Source organism: Temnothorax americanus, unplaced genomic scaffold, assembly GCF_048541705.1.
Source record: "Temnothorax americanus isolate GAGA-0224 unplaced genomic scaffold, ASM4854170v1 Scaffold44, whole genome shotgun sequence".
Classification (NCBI taxonomy): Eukaryota; Metazoa; Arthropoda; class Insecta; order Hymenoptera; family Formicidae; genus Temnothorax; species Temnothorax americanus.
The window spans coordinates 981,493-999,273 of record NW_027509591.1 but is presented as its reverse complement, the minus strand read 5'-3'; the positions used below and the strand labels follow the sequence as shown (position 1 = coordinate 999,273).

General features: G+C 33.6%; 2 protein-coding genes across 5 annotated transcripts; both read left to right on the top strand.

The window, feature by feature from the left end:
• Positions 1–8,678: 8,678 nt before the first annotated feature.
• Positions 8,679–14,536, top strand: LOC143903222 (uncharacterized). 3 transcript variants are annotated; one of them, XM_077416677.1, is made up of 11 exons: positions 8,679–9,232; positions 11,512–11,673; positions 11,971–12,174; positions 12,268–12,453; positions 12,573–12,701; positions 12,951–13,112; positions 13,212–13,295; positions 13,444–13,521; positions 13,632–13,849; positions 13,946–14,114; positions 14,231–14,536. In XM_077416677.1, the coding sequence occupies exons 2-11, from the start codon at positions 11,604–11,606 to the stop codon at positions 14,368–14,370; spliced, it is 1,440 nt and encodes a 479-aa protein (XP_077272803.1). In that variant the 5' UTR covers positions 8,679–9,232; positions 11,512–11,603; the 3' UTR covers positions 14,371–14,536. The 3 variants fall into 3 exon arrangements, with proteins under 3 accessions (XP_077272803.1, XP_077272801.1, XP_077272802.1); XM_077416675.1 differs by having other exon boundaries at positions 11,403–11,673; XM_077416676.1 differs by lacking the exon at positions 8,679–9,232 and adding an exon at positions 9,242–9,895 and having other exon boundaries at positions 11,403–11,673.
• Positions 14,530–15,792, top strand: LOC143903223 (uncharacterized). 2 transcript variants are annotated; one of them, XM_077416679.1, is made up of 3 exons: positions 14,530–15,273; positions 15,365–15,523; positions 15,613–15,792. In XM_077416679.1, exons 1-2 carry the CDS (start codon positions 15,034–15,036, stop codon positions 15,482–15,484), a joined length of 360 nt encoding a protein of 119 aa, XP_077272805.1. In that variant the 5' UTR covers positions 14,530–15,033; the 3' UTR covers positions 15,485–15,523; positions 15,613–15,792. The 2 variants fall into 2 exon arrangements, with proteins under 2 accessions (XP_077272805.1, XP_077272804.1); XM_077416678.1 differs by lacking the exon at positions 15,365–15,523.
• Positions 15,793–17,781: the final 1,989 nt, after the last annotated feature.

The following is a 17,781-nucleotide window of genomic DNA, read 5'->3' as shown; positions in this document are numbered from 1 at the left end:
GACACGTGGCGTGTGCTCGAATTCTGCTTGTTCGCCGTGGAACTCGCTATCGTCCACTTGTTATCTGCCTTAACCGAAATATAATTTAATGTTTTATGTATTTGAGTGTGATGATTGCGCTACGCTCCCTCTCCTATTCCATCCGCGGTTGATCAAAGAAGCCCACGCCTGAGAAATACCGCGATCTCGTGAATCGTGGTGCGAGGAATCGCACCTGGCGCCCAACATAACATCTCTAAAATACTCAGTCGAGCTACCATCGGGGTTTCGGAGAGCAGTATCGCGAATATTGATGGAGATTATAGTGAAGAAAGCGACGGCGCGCTCCTCCACGGCCGGCGAGACCGTGAGGACATCGTCGTCGTCGTCGTAAGGTGTCCCAGGTTGCCAATGACGAGGTCCACATAGTGCGCTTTGTAGTTTTCGGTGTCCAGGTGTAATAATACGTTGAATTCGATGTCTACGTGTCTCAGGTTGCCGATGACGAGGTCCACATAGTGCGCTTCGTAGTTTTCGGTGTCCAGGTGTAATCGTGCGTTGAATTTGATGTATAGGTGTCCCAGGTTGCCAATGACGAGGTCCACATAGTGCGCTTTGTAGTTTTCGGTGTCCAGGTGTAATAATACGTTGAATGCGATGTCTAAGTGTTCCAGGTTGAAGATGACAAAGTCCACATAGTGCGCTTCATAGTTTTCGGTGTCCAGGTGTAAGAATACGTTGAATTCGATGTCTACGTGTCTCAGGTTGCCGATGACGAGGTCCACATAGTGCGCTTCGTAGTTTTCGGTGTCCAGGTGTAATAATACGTTGAATGCGATGTCTAAGTGTTCCAGGTTCCAGGTTGCCGATGACAATGTCTAGATAGTGAGCTCCGTAGTTTTCGGTGTCTACGTGTATTAATACCTTGAATTCGATGTTTAGGTGTCCCAGGTTGCTGATGACGAGGTCCAGATAGCGCGCTCGGTAGTTTTTGGTGTCTAGGTGTAATAATACCTCGAATTCGATGTCTACGTGTTCCAGGTTGCCGATGACGAGGTCCACATAATGCGCTTCATAGTTTTTGGTGTCTAGGTGTATTAATAATTTTAAATCTGAATGGGTGCGTTCAGCCAATACTCCGCTAGCCTAGCAATTGTGAGCAGTCGCTCGTTTTCGCTCGTTTCCTCTTCTTTTAATCCATTAGGTCAAAAGAGAGGAAACGAGCGAAAACGAGCGTCTGCTCACGATTGCTAGGCTAGCGAAGTATCGGCTAAACGCACCCAATGTAGGACACGTAGATATCGAATTTGAGGTATTAATACATGTAGACACCGAAAACTATAGAGCGCACTATGTGGACCTCGTCATCGGCAACCTGGGACACCTAGACATTGAATTCAAGCTTGATTCATAAGAATCGACTTAAAATTTCCCTAGCGGCAGAATTAGAATTATGTCATGACATAATAAAAATCGCTAAATTAAAATTATGTTTAGACATAATAAAAATTGGACAAAAATTATGTCTAGACATAATAAAAATTGGATGAATTAAAATTATGTCTGACGTAAAAATAATTATCAAAAATATCGATACCTGAAGATATCGGTACATATACAGTTGCGAACAACATTTAGTAAGACACGCAAATAAAAATAAATAAAGAATTTTACAGTTAACGACTTATTAACATTAATCATGCTTTATTGCGATTATGTTTTATGTTGAAATTGAAAAATATATACAAGGTGTACAACTAAAAGGGTTACAGATTATTATTTAAAAAAAACTAAGCAAAATATTAAATTGTTGTTTTCTTTAGAAATAATAGTCCGTAACAATTTTAGCTTCATACCTTGTATTATATACTGTTTATAAGATTATAAGATATATTGTTTATAAGATTAAGATGCGTAACACTACAAAAAGGCGTGATATCCGTACAAAATTACCTTTTTAAAAAAAAGGTAAAAAAGAGCGCCAAGTACACGCATAGTAGTGTATATGTATTATGTTGTTACCCTGTTATGTTGTTACCTCGAAAAAAACAAAGTGGTAGTTTTATACCTCCAAATAGTTTTATCCTGTACATGCTGTTTATAAAATGCGTAATATACTACAAAAAGGCGTGATATCCGCACAAAATTACCTTTTTTAAAAAAAGGTAAAAAAAGGCGCCAAGTACACGTATAGTAGTGTATATGTTGTTACCTAAAAAAAATGAAAGTGGTATATTATACCTCAAAAAAACCTAAGTAACAAGTGGTAGATTTTTATATCTCAAAAAATCTCGAAAAAATCTAAGCAGTAGTATCTTTATTTCCGAAAAATTATAACCCAAGTGATATACGTCACAAAATTATGTTACCTTATCAAAAAGAAGAGTCGCGCTTCAAGTGATCTATTACAATTACAAAAAAGAAATGATATCTCTTTAAATTAGAGCGCTAATTACAGAAAGAACATGTATATTGCCTCAAAAAATAATTGTTGCACTACTTTGAAAAACCTTTACATTGTGTCAATTAGAAAAGAATGTATAATAACAATTTTATAAGTTTAAAAAATTTTATTTAAATTTAACAAGGGAATACAAGATATTTAAATACAAAGTTTACATGTGTATTTTTTAATGGTCACAAAGAATTACAGAGGTAACAGTACAAAATACAAATATTTTATTAAAATATTTAATCCAACGAGGGAATACAATTTGTATTTAAATATAAAATTTATATATGTATTTTTCAATAGAATAAAATATTTAATCACAAAGAATTACAAAGGTAACAGTACAAAATAAAAATATTTTATTAAAATACATAAATTTTTCTTGTAAAAAAACTTGGCGCTGTTAGACCTCGAAATTTTAAATAAATAAATAAATTTATTCTATACTTAATTATAAGCCGCATTATCCGCCGTCCGCGTCGTCACGCACACCCATATCATTCACTCCCACATCCACGCTGATAATCATTTAATATTACTCCCATCGCATTTTTCTCTGAATTATTTTTATTTACTGTTGTCCTTATTTATTTAAAATTTCGAGGTCTAACAGCGCCAAGTTTTTTTACAAGAAAAATTTATGTATTTTAATAAAATATTTTTATTTTGTTCTGTTACCTTTGTAATTCTTTGTGATTAAAAATTTTATTCTATTGAAAAATACATATATAAATTTTATATTTAAATACAAATTGTATTCCCTCGTTGTATTAAATATTTTAATAAAATATTTGTATTTTGTACTGTTACCTCTGTAATTCTTTGTGACCATTAAAAAATACACATGTAAACTTTGTATTTAAATACCTTGTATTCCCTTGTTAAATTTAAATAAAATTTTTTAAACTTATAAAATTGTTATTATACATTCTTTTCTAATTGACACAATGTAAAGGTTTTTCAAAGTAGTGCAACAATTATTTTTTGAGGCAATATACATGTTCTTTCTGTAATTAGCGCTCTAATTTAAAGAGATATCATTTCTTTTTTGTAATTGTAATAGATCACTTGAAGCGCGACTCTTCTTTATGATAAGGTAACATAATTTTGTGACGTATGTCACTTGGGTTATAATTTTTCGGAAATAAAGATACTACTGCTTAGATTTTTTCGAGATTTTTTGAGATATAAAAATCTACCACTTGTTACTTAGGTTTTTTCGAGGTATAATATACCACTTTCATTTTTTTTAGGTAACAACATATACACTACTATACGTGTACTTGGCGCCTTTTTTTACCTTTTTTTAAAAAAGGTAATTTTGTGCGGTGAATAATATCGAAGCAAATGTATAATGAAGAAATATATTTTATTATTTGTTATGTAGATCATATGAATGACAATATAAACGTAGGAGAAGTGTTGAGTGATTCCGATGGAAGTGATTCAGAAACTTACATTGTAAATGAAGAAATCGATAATAACGATAGCGATCAGAGTGATGTGGACGAGCATAATATAATAGATGTAGAAGAAATTGAAGAAATATCAAAACTACGGGTGTGGGCTATTGAATGTAAGATTCCGTTTGTACATCTGGATAAACTGTTAAAAATCCTTCAACAAAGACTTTTACCTACATTACCAAAACCATCAACAACTTTTTTAAAAACTAACATTTTATCATATGATATAAGTAAAATGGAAGACTGCGATAATATTACGAATGGAGAATATTCGTACTTTGGTATTGAACAAGGATTGCAATCTTGCGTCAATCCTGAAATACATTCTGACAACATTATCGAATTACAAATTAACATTGATGGAATGAAACTATTTAAATCGAGTATAAAATCTATGTGGCCTATTCTAGTCAAAGTACATTTCAAGCCAGACATTTATAAGCCTTTCGTAGCTGCTGCTTATGTAGGAAACAGTAAACCCAAATCAATAAATTTATTTATGAAAGATTTTGTTGCTGAAATCAATATTCTACAAAAGAGAGGTACAGTCATAAATAATAAACATTATTCTGTAATAATAAAATGCTTTATTTGTGATACACCTGCCAGAGCATACCTTAAATGTATTAAGGGTCATAATGCGAAATACGGTTGCGAACGGTGTCTGGTAGAGCGTGAAACTAAGCATAAAATAGCCACATACTTAGACATTAATTGTCCTAAAAAAAGCGATGAAAGTTTCCGAAATTTTTCTCATGTGGAACATCATACAGCAGCATCACCTTTACTGTGCATAGAGCCATCAGTCGACATGGTCAATGATTTCCTACTTGATTCGATGCACTTGTGTAACTTAGGAGTAATGAAACGGTTAATTGATGCTTGGATGTCACCTGATTTTAATGCGCAGCTTAGTAGTAATCAAAAGAAATTACTATCAAGTCGAATGAAGAAAATAAAATTACAGCAGCCCGAAGAATTTCACCGAAAGATTAGAGGCATTGAGCACCATGCTAAATTTAAAGCCACGGATTACCGATTTATTTTGTTATTCTGTGGACCTGTAATATTGAAAGACATTTTAGATAGCGATAGATATAATCATTTTTTATTATTTCATGTAGTTTGTAGAATGTTATCAATGGAAAATGCATTTGATTATACAGATTATGCAGAAAAATTACTTACAAAGTTTATTGTGCTAGCAGAAAAACTTTATGGTTCACAATTTGTAGTCATGAATGTCCATAATCTAATGCATATCTCAGATGATGTAAGAAATATGCAGTGTGGATTGAGTTCAATAAATGCGTTTCCATTTGAAACATATTTAGGGCAATTAAAAATTATTATAAGATCACCTCATAATATTTTGGCGCAACTGACTCGAAGACTACATGAAATTAATTCATATCTCAACCATTCATGTTCACTCCCATCTATACATATTTTGAAAGGAAACGAAAAAGATATAAAAAAGTTAAAATATAAAACAATAATAATTACAACAAAGCTCCCAAATAATATGATTCTATTACAAAATAATAAAGTATGTGAAGTGACTAAAATTTTTGTAAAAAATGATGACATTTTATTAGAAGTTAAAATATGGAAAGTAAAAAATTCTTTATATACTTATCCTTGCGATTCAACAAATTTAAATATGTATAAATTACAACCCGAACCTTTACAAGGAAAAAGAATTATTTCTGTAGAGAAAATTAAATGTAAATTGATAAAATTATCAATTTTCGACGAAACAATAAACAGAGAAAAAATATTTGCAATTTCCCTCTTACATTAAATGTTACACGGCGGGGCTATACGTTTACGCGATGACAATTTTCTACCGTTTACGCTTAGTAATATATATATATGTGAAATAACGAATATACTTTTCATAATAAAATGTTATTTTTTGTTAACCTACCCTGCATAGTCTATACTGATCGATATTAGAAATACAGAATTTAGATCTATATAGATATAGTCAAAGATCTATAACATCAACTACGTAATATCTATCTCGTTGATCGTTACAGATCTATGAATACCATATCTATAAATATTATATCTATAAATAAAATTAAAGGTCAAGCTCGTGTGTGTCAAATAATAAATAGGTTGCCGGCCAATAACGAGCAATGTTAGACGTTAAAATTTCAAAATTTATTAATGTAACATTACAAATGGTACGTTTCGGCAACACTGTGCCTTCCTCAGCCAATTTTAACAATTAATTGAAATGCCACGAATCATGTGTCAAGAGTAACAAATTTCCACATCGAAATTAACATACAGATAACATTGAAATCTAAATTATTACATACTGATGAAGTCCTTAAAGTATTGATAAGGTGTATACTTGCTGAACAAAAATTCGGAATCGTTGTGTATCAATCTTAATTAAACGTCGAATGATAAAATCCATGATTAATTCCTCAGTCGGCAGTGAGAACGAATCGAGTCAATCTGTGATTTTTTGTCCGTCACAATCAAGAGTCAATAATTACGATGAAAGTGTAAACTGTAATCAAGAGTCAATGGTTGAATTAATATTTTTGTAAATTATAAATTAAAACTTGTCAACGTGGGTAAATCTAAGGCTATTATTGCACTTATACGTACTGAGACCATAGCAAATTCGAGTTAGTAAAGTTTTCAGAAGGAACTGTATCGTGTCGAATCTTGTGTGTGACTGAGCATTTTCGTTCCGTGTCGGAATCGGTTGACAACAATGATGTAAATAGACCAATGTTTAACTCCCTATGAGTTGTTACTAAGTTCGTTTAGGATGTTAAAATAAGAACCATCTAGCAATTCAGTGTCTTTATTGGAATTAATACCATTTTTTTGTTCTTTGATGTGTATCATCTCTGATATTAGTCTCTTGTAGTAATTCGTTTCGAAATCTAAAATCTCCGGGTTGTTCCAATTAAAACTATGATTCAAATTAAGTATATGTTCTGTAATGACTGAATGTCTGGATGGGTCTAATTTATAATTGTTTTTGTGTTCGTTGATTCTTGTTTTCAGTTGTCGCTTTGTTTGCCCCACGTAAGAGGCGTCGCAATCATTACATTTGATTTTATAAATTACATTGTTGTTCGAGCATAATGCATTGGTATCTTTATGTGTTTTGATAAACTTGTCCAATTTGTTGAGGACTCTATACCCTATTATATGTTCTTTTTTATCGAAAAGGTGTGCTGTTTTTTCAGAGATGTTGTTAATGAACGGAATAACAATAATTTTCCTTCTATTTTCTTCCGAGTCATTATCAACATCAACATTAGTGTCAACTCTATTCGCATTTTTGTTCTGCTTAAGTTTACCATCGAATAATGTCCTTAATCTTATGTTAATTCTCATAAAGATCAAATCTATAGGATAACCGTTGTTCATTAGTATGTTAATACACAATTTTATGTTCTTTGCTTGGAATATAGGGTGGGACAATAGTATGGACCTGTCCACTAAACTGTATATCGTGCCAATTTTATGACACTCTGGATGGTTCGAATAGTAGGATAGATATCTACCAGAGAATGTATCCTTGTGATACCAATCTATGTGGATAGTGTCATTAATAATATGTAATTTTAGATCTAAAAAACTCAACGTACGGTCATTTTCATATTCGATTGTAAACTTCAGCCTATCATGGTAATTATTAAATTTATCTAGGATGTATTGAGCCTTGTCACGTGGAATCGACATAATTATGTCATCAACATAACGAAAATAGAACGGCAAATTGAAACCAATCGATTCTAAAATTGTTTCCTCTAAATCTTGCATAACCATGTCAGCTATAATTGGGGATAATGGAGATCCCATGGGAGTACCAAAAGTTTGTTTGTATATAGCGTTGTTAAAGTTAAAGTATGTGGATGACAAAATTAATTCAATGGCAATTAAAAATTCTTTTTTCGGTATGTTAGTACCTTCTCTAATATGTGACCATCTTTTTTTGATACTCTCCAATGCTAGATTCAGAGGAATATTTGTAAATAACGAGGTCGCATCTAAAGATATAAGAATATTAGAATTTGAAACTTTCATACCAGAGAGCGTACTGTATAGGTCAAAGCTATTATTCACATAACTTCTTGTTTTTGGTATGTTATCAGAAATAATTTTTTGTAAAAAACTCGCAAGAGGATATAAAGCTGTGTCAATTGAAGAAACAATTATTCTAAACGGATGATTAGGTTTGTGTATTTTAGGGAGGGCATAGGCTTTAGGCAGTGGTGCGTCGCTGGAATGCATTCTAAAATATTCTTTTTTTGAAATATACTCTTTCTTGAACCATGATTTGAGTAAATTGTTACAGTCATTCTCAATTTGTTTTGCAGGATTTTATATCTATAAATACCATGGTCATAGATTCGACAATTTTAACTTTTTCTTAAAATAATAAGGTAGAGATGTTTAACACTCTACAGGTGTAGATCATCACATTTTATTTCTGTTAAAACAAATGAAAACTATAAGAAGTTGCGGACGTCGCGAGTCGCAAGTGCTGTGACAATTCTTTGTAAAATAAAGCTACGAATTTCGTTTAATAATTACGAAACAAGAAAAAAATATGGATAATAGTATTATGTTAACTTTGAATTGACACATACATACACACACGCCCATATATATATATATATATATATATATATATATATATATCGCTTCCGTTTTGATATATATATATATATATATATATATATATATATATATATCAAAACAGAAGCGGTTGTTAGCGGAGCTCGCGGACCGCCGAACGAGATCAAGGGGTGCAGGAAAACACGCGCGCGGCGCGTGACGCGGTAGCGGACGGAGCTGGATACAGCAGGGCCCCGGCGCCGGGAGAGAACAAATTTCTCCGGCTAACCCTTACTACAAACCGGACTCCGGGGCGGCTGGCCACCATCTCCGGGCCGCAAGGGAGGTTCATGGAGGAATCAACGTGTCCCGACCGCTGCCTAAAAATCCCGGGAGGCTGCGAGAGCGAGGGGACATAGGGCACCCCCGCAGGATCTGCTGCTGACAGCACTGCGTAAGGATATATCGCGGGCCTGCGAGCCCGTCCCTAATTGGCCCGCGCTTTCGCGCCGGAAGGCCGCGCGCCTGGGAGGGGCGCGTCGCACGTCATCGATTCCTCTATCGAGCGGCAGCGCATTTTCGCGGTCGTTCTCCGGCGTTGGCACGTGAAAATTTTGGTAGTTATAGCGCCGTGCGCCGTTATCTGCTGCTAGCTGCCGAGACACGAGACCCGAGACCCGAGACCCGAGCCCGGACGGATACGAGCCGATGTGAAAGAGGAACACATTTTCCTGAGGTGAGGTTGCCGTGAACATTTCGCGTGAATAAAGCCACGACACCGCTCTCCGGGTCACGTTCTTGCTCGTACCGACTCGTACATGATTCGCGTCAACTTCCGAGAAGGCTTACTTTGGTGTTGGTGGTCGGTATGGAGAGCGAGAGGCCCCGGGATAGTTTCGTTGGCTTCGGGGGATCGCAGATTGAGATTGCAGGCTCCTGGAGATCGCGACCGTGGAAGGGACGCAGGCGACTACGTGGCAGCGACCTGATTTCGAGATCGCGAATTCACCATTTCTCGCGTTTTTCGTGCTTGCAACCGCGTGTACCATTTCGTGTATTATTTTGCGTCGTAATTAGTGTTGCCGTGCACTAGAGTTTGATTGAGAGAGTGTCGCGCGTGTTAAGCTTCGGAAACGTCACCCGGGTACTCACGGGTATACTCTCTTCTCCTTCTAACTCGCTGAGATAGAAAGGGAACGGAGTATTGCTCGTGTGCACTCGGATGATGTTTTCAAACGCAGCCTTATACCGGTGCGATATTAATCGCACGATATTGAGCATTGTGTTTAGAGTCCCTCGCCTCCCTCGAGCGTATTACACATTGGCGACAGAACCCTTTCGCTGCTTCGGACGTCGAGTTCTTACGCGCCAAGCGTGACGCAGCACTCTTTCACCTTGGGTGATATTTCAAGTTCAATAGCATGTCGTATTCGAGCGTACCTTCGTTTCTTGTTTATATTATATGTAATTCTAGTTTAAATTTAATATTACTTCCTATTTACTTTGAGCATTTTGCATTCATCTCTGTTATGTTTAATTCGGTTCCGTAATTAAGGTTCTTTCGCGTTATATGATCTAATTGTTACTGATTCGATTCAGTCTCTTTAATCCACTGTAACTTCTGTTTTTTTTTGTTGCTATTCAATAATTGTATTCAATGTAATTTCTGACTTCTGATATTTGATTATCTTACTCCGTTCAATTTCTAATTTCCGTTATTCAATATAACTCGATTCAGTTCTCTTTATCATTCTATCTCGCCGTGTTTACAGTCCATAACAAACATTGTTACTGATTATTATTAAATCTTTATGTGTTGTTTTTTACACACACACACACATCAAACATAATACATACATACATATACATATACAGGGTGTATCATTTTAAGTGATTCAACTGAATATCTCTTAAAGTAAAAGAGATTGGAAAAATTGTTTCAGACAAAAGTTGTTTGGTTCGAAGGGGGACATAAGATGGTGTCATTAGTTTGACCATGGATGGTCGTTTAAAGCTCACGTGAACGACACCTTTAATTTCTTAAATGAAAACCCCTATTTTTCAATACATATTGTTGTAGCTAATCTCGAGAGCTTTTCAAAACACTATAATAAAGTATTTTTTCGTTAAAAACTTTTGGAATTATGAGGCTTGAAAGTTCTAGTATTTTGACATAAAATACAAAATATCTTGTAAAACATTAATTTTTCGGTAATGTTACCTTAATACTTTTATGCACAGAATAATGAGACGAATCAATTGGTATGAAAAAAAGACATGGTTGCTTGCAAGAAAAAGTATGCAGATGCGTGTTGCAAATTACATATTATTTCTTAAACGAACTATGCCTTTTTTTCATACCAATTGATTTGTCTCATTATTCTGTGCATAAAAGTATTAAGGTAACATTACCGAAAAATTAATGTTTTACAAGATATTTTGAATTTTATGTCAAAGTACTAGAACTTTCAAGCCTTATAATTCCAAAAGTTTTTAACGAAAAAATACTTTATTACAGTATTTTGAAAAGTTCTCGAGATTAGCTACAAGAATATGCATTGAAAAATAAGTTTCCATTTAAGAAATTAAAGGTGTTGTTTACGTGAGTTTTAAACGACCATCCATGGTCAAACCAATGACACCATCTTATGTCCTCCTTCGAACCAAACAACTTTTGTCTGAAACAATTTTTCCAATCTCTTTTACTTTAAGAGATATTCAGCTGAATCACTTAAAATGATACACCCTGTATATTTGCTATATGCTAGATTGCTATATAATATATACATCAAAAATTTAGATTTTGTGCCCTGCATCTAATTTTTTCCAAATTTTTTCTTGTTGCTATTAAGTATGACCAACATCATCAGTGTCATGCAAGGGATAATTTATACATATTTATACAGATCTCTGAAAGCGACGACGGCGAAAAAATGATTTACCGATTTAAAATTGTGAGATTTGTTAAACGTGGGAGAAAAGGTCTCACGAAAGAAATTGATATTGTCCCTTCAGCCTGGATTGACTGGGACGAGAAAACAAAAAGATTAAAAGTTCCGTTTCTTCCTCCTCCATATACAAAAAAGAACATCAATGAACTCCACGATATGGTGAAACAAGAATCTGAAGTACCAGACTCATGGCCATTCTACAATATTGACATTGTTGGGCAAGCAAGTATGTAATATGTACAACTAATATTTCCTTTTTTTTTTAATAAAAGAATCTTATGAATATTATATCCGAACTGACAAAGGTGTTCACAGACTAGCTCGATCCAACATATCACAGCTAACGCACATAATGGTGATGCACATAAATTAAAACTAAATTCTAAATCTATAATTAAATTGCGTCAATCTGTAAATGCCTTTATGTAATTAAAAATTTTATTTTAGTTAAAAATGGTAAACTAATTAACTTATAGATTTCTATTAATTAATCGCAATGAATGTAATAAAATAATTATTTCAGAGACATTCACAGAAGCTATGGATCGCTTGATACTTCTTGATCGAACTGAGACTGCTTTTTCGCAGGATTCGGAAGACGACGAAGAAAAAATAAAGAAAGCAGAGACAGTTTACCGACAACAAAAGTTGAAAAAAAATGCAGATGAAATTAAAAATCTTTTTAATGAAATTCCTGTGCTCACAAAAAAATCTTGCAGTCAGTCAGGTTTGATGCATTTTAAAATGTAGAATAATATTATTTAACTTAACTTCAACTAAACACAATCCAGGTTTTAATATTACATTATATTAATTGTAGATAAACATAAATCTGCTATGAAGTCATCAAAATTGTCGGAGAAGAAGTTTACGGCTGTAAGGTCAAAATTATTGGAGAAGAATGTTACGGAAAAAAGTATTATTGTACCAACTGCAAAAACATCTGAACCAGAATCAGAATCAGAACCAGAATCAGAACCAGAACCAGAATCAAAACTATCAAATAGTGAGTTTTTTGTTCTTTCTTATTTTTGATTATTTACATCTCCCAATATCACACATATAAGAGTACATTTATCAACTAAACACAATCCAGGCTTTAATATTACATTATATTAATTGTAGATAAACATAAATCTGCTATGAAGTCATCAAAATTATTGGAGAAGAATGTTACGGAAAAAAGTATTGTACCAACTGCAAAAACATCTAAACCAGAATCAGAACCAGAACCAGAATCAGAACTATCAAATAGTGAGTTTTTTGTTCTTTATTTTTTATTATTTACATCTCCCAATATCACACATACATACAGGTCCGTATTTAGAATGCGCTTACAACGATGTTAGCGCGAAATGTTAGCGGTCCTAGCCAATGGAGCGTTCTAGGAGCGCTAACATCTCGCGCTAACATCGTTGTAAGCGCGTTCTGAATACGGGCCACAGAGTACATTTATCAACTAAACACAATCCAGGCTTTAATATTACATTATATTAATTGTAGATGAACATAAATCTGCTATGAAGTCATCAAAATTGTCGGAGAAGAAGTTTACGGCTGTAAGGTCAAAATTATTGGAGAAGAATGTTACGGAAAAAAGTATTAGTGTACCAACTGCAAAAACATCTGAATCAGAACTAGAACCAGAATCAGGACTATCAAATAGTGAGTTTTTTGTTCTTTCTTATTTTTTATTTTTTTTACACCTCCCAATATCACACATACATACAGACTACATTTATCCTAAAAATTACCATTTTTCAGATCAGTTACCTTCTATAATGTTGCTTGATACGCAATTACCTGTCATATCTAAAAATGACTTAATAAAATATACAAACAATAAAGGTATACAATATTTTTGTAAAGATGTAAATGTTCAAATCTATACTTATTATAAATAATTTTATATTTATTATAAAGACTAATGACAGTAATGACAATGACATTAATTGTTGTAAGTATTAATAATTGTAACAAAATTTAATTGATTCAGATCCGCTTAGCGTTGATATAAATGCAGTTTGGTCGAAATTGATAATGCTGGAAAGTGATTCGAAAAACTTAAATAAAAGTAAGATTTTTAAACATATATAGATGTATTATTCAAATATGTATATATAAATTTCTGTTGAAATGTCTATGTATGTACATGTAACTTAATTTGTTATTTTTGTTTCACAGAATTAGATTTAATATTAGAAAAATTGAAAAGTCTACTTTTTGATACTAAAACCATAAAAAATCAAACAATAAACCAAGGCAGTTCCAGTAAATCTATCAACGTGGATGCAGATAACATATTTAAAAAATATGAAATAATATTACCTGCAAAAACAAACGAAGAATTTGGGCATATAAATATTAAATTAGACAAAGATAGGGAATTTCGAACCAATTTTGTGAGTTTATTTTACAAAACATAATAATTTATTATTATTTGAAAAAGGGTATATATATTATTTCGTTAAAAATAATAAAATTAATTATATTTTTAGTGTGAGCATCTTTATCGTTATATTGAATTTAATTCAACGTTAACAAAAAATATCACAACGATTTTAAAAATCTGTGTAACGCGCGATATAGCAGTCACATATACTGCTACTAAAACTATGCTTGGCAAGAAAACAATGAAAGATGAACCATTTTACTCATGTATAGAAGGTACATATTTTATATTATATAATTAATATTTTCTCGAAATGAGAGAGAGAGAGATTTTGCTGTCATTGCAGCGCCGACTCCGAACGTTAAATCTTTATAAATATTCGGATTTTTAGATATATTTCTTCAAAAAGAATTTAAAGGAGAAGATGTATCAAGGAATGGTCTTGTAAAGGCATTGAGTGCAGCGCTTTCCAATGCAAAGGACTGGGAAGGACATAGAAAAGACCGAATCAAGTGCAACAAAGATGTGTAAGACTACCTGGAGACCAGCGAATATTTGTTCGTTTAATTTCGCTGCGATGTCCTACTCGCGAATAAAGGCATTATAGTGTTAGGTGAAAAGAAGTACAAAGTTTTTGTTTTTATCTGGAACATAGGAAATTATTAAATGTAAAACTGCTGATGTAAGACTGTGATTATTTGCCAAATATTAAGGTATTTTATTTTTAATTATAATGGTGTCATTTTATCTCCCTATTGAACTTAATACCACTTCCTTTATCTCGTTGATATAGAGTCACGTTTGTCATTGTATAATACATATTTATTTTCATGTTTCCTAATTTATGAGATAGATTATTAGTTCAATTGACAGTCTGTTAAAAATAACTAATTAATAAATAATCTTTAAATAAATGCATTATATGAATTTAGAAATTGTACCTTATTGGCGCCATGTTAGCGCCATACACGTGCCATGTTAAAAACTCGCTAGCCCCATGTCTGCATTATGATAGTACCTTATTGCCGCCATGTTAGCGCCATACACGTGCCACGTTAAAAACTCGCTAGCCCCATGTCTGCATTATGATAGTACCTTATTGCCGCCATGTTAGCGCCGTGCCAGCACCACATCAAATCTGTGGCGCTAGCGGGCAAAACGTGACGTTTCGCGGATGGCGCTTACCAGCGTGCCATGCCAGCTCCTGAAGTGGCAGTGTGGAACGCTGGTCAGTGCCAGGCAAGCGCCCAGTCAAAATTTCTACCAGGGATACTTCCACTCATTTTTCAGAACCCTAAGCTTCAAGAGTATTACACAGATAAAAAAATTGAAAGCTTGTTAGTCGAAAATCTCTACCTGAAGAGTCTGCTAAAAATGTCAACTAAGGACAATCAAAAAAATCCAAGTACGTCGCATCCTGGGCCAAATGTTGAGGTAATTGCCGCATAAATTTCTAATTTTTTCTTTCGTTTACTAATTTAATGCTTCATTTATCATATTTAATATACTTCCACTCATTTTTCAGGACCCTAAGCTTCAAGAGTATTACACAGATGAAGAAATTGTAAGCTTGTTGATCGAAAATCTCTACCTGAAGAGTCAGCTGAAAGGGTTACATCCTAAAATGTCAACTGACGACAATTAAAAAAATCCAAGTACGTCGCATTTTGGACCAAATGTTGAGGTAATTGCCGCATAAATTCCTAATTTTTTCTTTCGTTTATTAATGTAATGATCCATTTATTTTATTTAATATACTTTCACTCATTTCAGGACCCTAAGCTTCAAGAGTATTACGCAGATGAAAAAACTGAAAGCTTGTTGGTCGAAAATCTCTACCTGAAGAGTAAGCTGAAACGGTTACATCTTATTTTGAAAATGTTCTCTCATAATCCATCAGTTGCTGAATATTTACAACAGCACAATGTCAAATAATTTATTTGCCTTTTTCGATTACTTTGTATCAAATGAAACTATTGTACAAATAAAAAATTATACTTTGTATCAAATAAAATGACTTTGAATTGTATGAAATAAATTTCATTTTTCAAAAGATTGTTACTTCATAAATAACACTGTAGCTGCATAATAATAATAATAATAATAATAATAATAATAATGATGATGGTGATCAGATAATGGTGATGGTGATGGTGATGGTGATGGTGATGGTGATGGTGATGGTGATGATGATAAATAATAATAATAATTATAATAATAATAATAAACAGCTTTCGTAGTTCGCCAGTGATAAATAAATATATTTCAGTTTCTCGACTTAACTGGCAAAGTTTTGTACATCAAATTTCGCACGACGTTTCGGCCCTTGGTTTGGGCCCTTATCAAGTGACTGTAATAACGTAACGCAATCTCAGGAAGTAACAAATTACCAAAATACAAGACTTAAATTAATTAATCATACCTAAATCATCTATAAGACTCGTCGTAAAACCAAATCTCACACGATTAAACAACTAATCTTTCTACTTTGGTGCCGAAGACAGGACATGTTACCACCGCATATAAAAAACCTACGGACTAATGTACGTTTTTACAGGGGTTCTACGAATAACTTGTTAGATAACTACAAGAAGCGATACCAAAGAGCAATGTTAAATTTAGAAATTAAGGATTTTATTCAATATGGGAATTTTTTGCGCTTGAAAATAGAGGACACGGAGAAAAAACTGTTCCTATTGTTACCGGAACAGTTAGTGATCAATTTTATTAGGCTCAATGACGATAAAATTCTCCGACACAAGAATTTGGTCAAAGATAGACTTATCAAGTGAAGAACTGAAAAAAAAACTACAAACACACAGAATCCGTTTTCTAAAGTAGATAACAACAAATGGTTTGTCAATATTAGCACTAAAGTCATTCCGGATTCAGTAAAAAATATTCTATGTCTTGGTGACAAGTTTGGATTACCTATTAGTAACATGAATAAAAAAGATCGGCTAAATTCAGTGTTGGAGGTCATCCAAAACGTGGAATACTACAATTTTAAGTTTCCGGTAAAATGCTTCAATGGAATTCGCAATAGTGTATCCAACACTCTATCGACCTTTCTTAACAATAGCAAACATTTAAATCACATAGACAGGTACGTTCTCAATGGCTTTCAGATGTGCAAAAGATTCCCAATTGACAATGATGATGTCCTTGTCACGAAAGCGGACAAAGGTCAGATCACAGTTGTCATGGACAAAATTGATAACATCAACCGGATGACAGAATTACTCAACGACCAATCCACTTATAAAAAACTAAATAAATATCCGATTACGAAAATAACTTCTAAACTAAATCAATTAGTTAAGTCCTGGCGTGACAACGACATCATCGACCAGAATTTATATAAACTACTAAACTCTGCGTATTATCGTCTCCTCAATAGGAAGTCCATTATATAACGTTGCAAGTTTCTTACATGAAACCATACACACATCTGTTAAAAAACCGAACTCTCACGTCAAGGACAGCTGGTCTTTTGTTCATGAGATTAAAAATGTTAGTATCGGCCCAGACGAGATTCTTATATCTTTAGATGTTACAGCTCTTTTGACTAACATTCCTAAAGAACTTGTAATTATGGGGATTGAAAAACGATGGAATGACATATCTCAGAATACTAAAATGAATATAACACAATTTTTACCCGCCGTTGAACTCGTTTTGGGATCTACTAGTTTTTATTTTAATGGACAAGCGTACGAACAGATTTTTGGTAGCCGAATGGGATTTCCGTTGTCTCCGTGTTCGGCCGACATTGTAATGGACGATCTAGAGACGCACTGTCTTGCTTCGCTTGATGTTGTTGTTCCGTTCTTCCGCAGATATGTGGATGATATTTTCGCAATAATACCATGCTCAAAGATTCATGTGATCCTCGGTGCGTTTAACGGCTATCACCCCAGATTACAGTTTACACACGAAAAA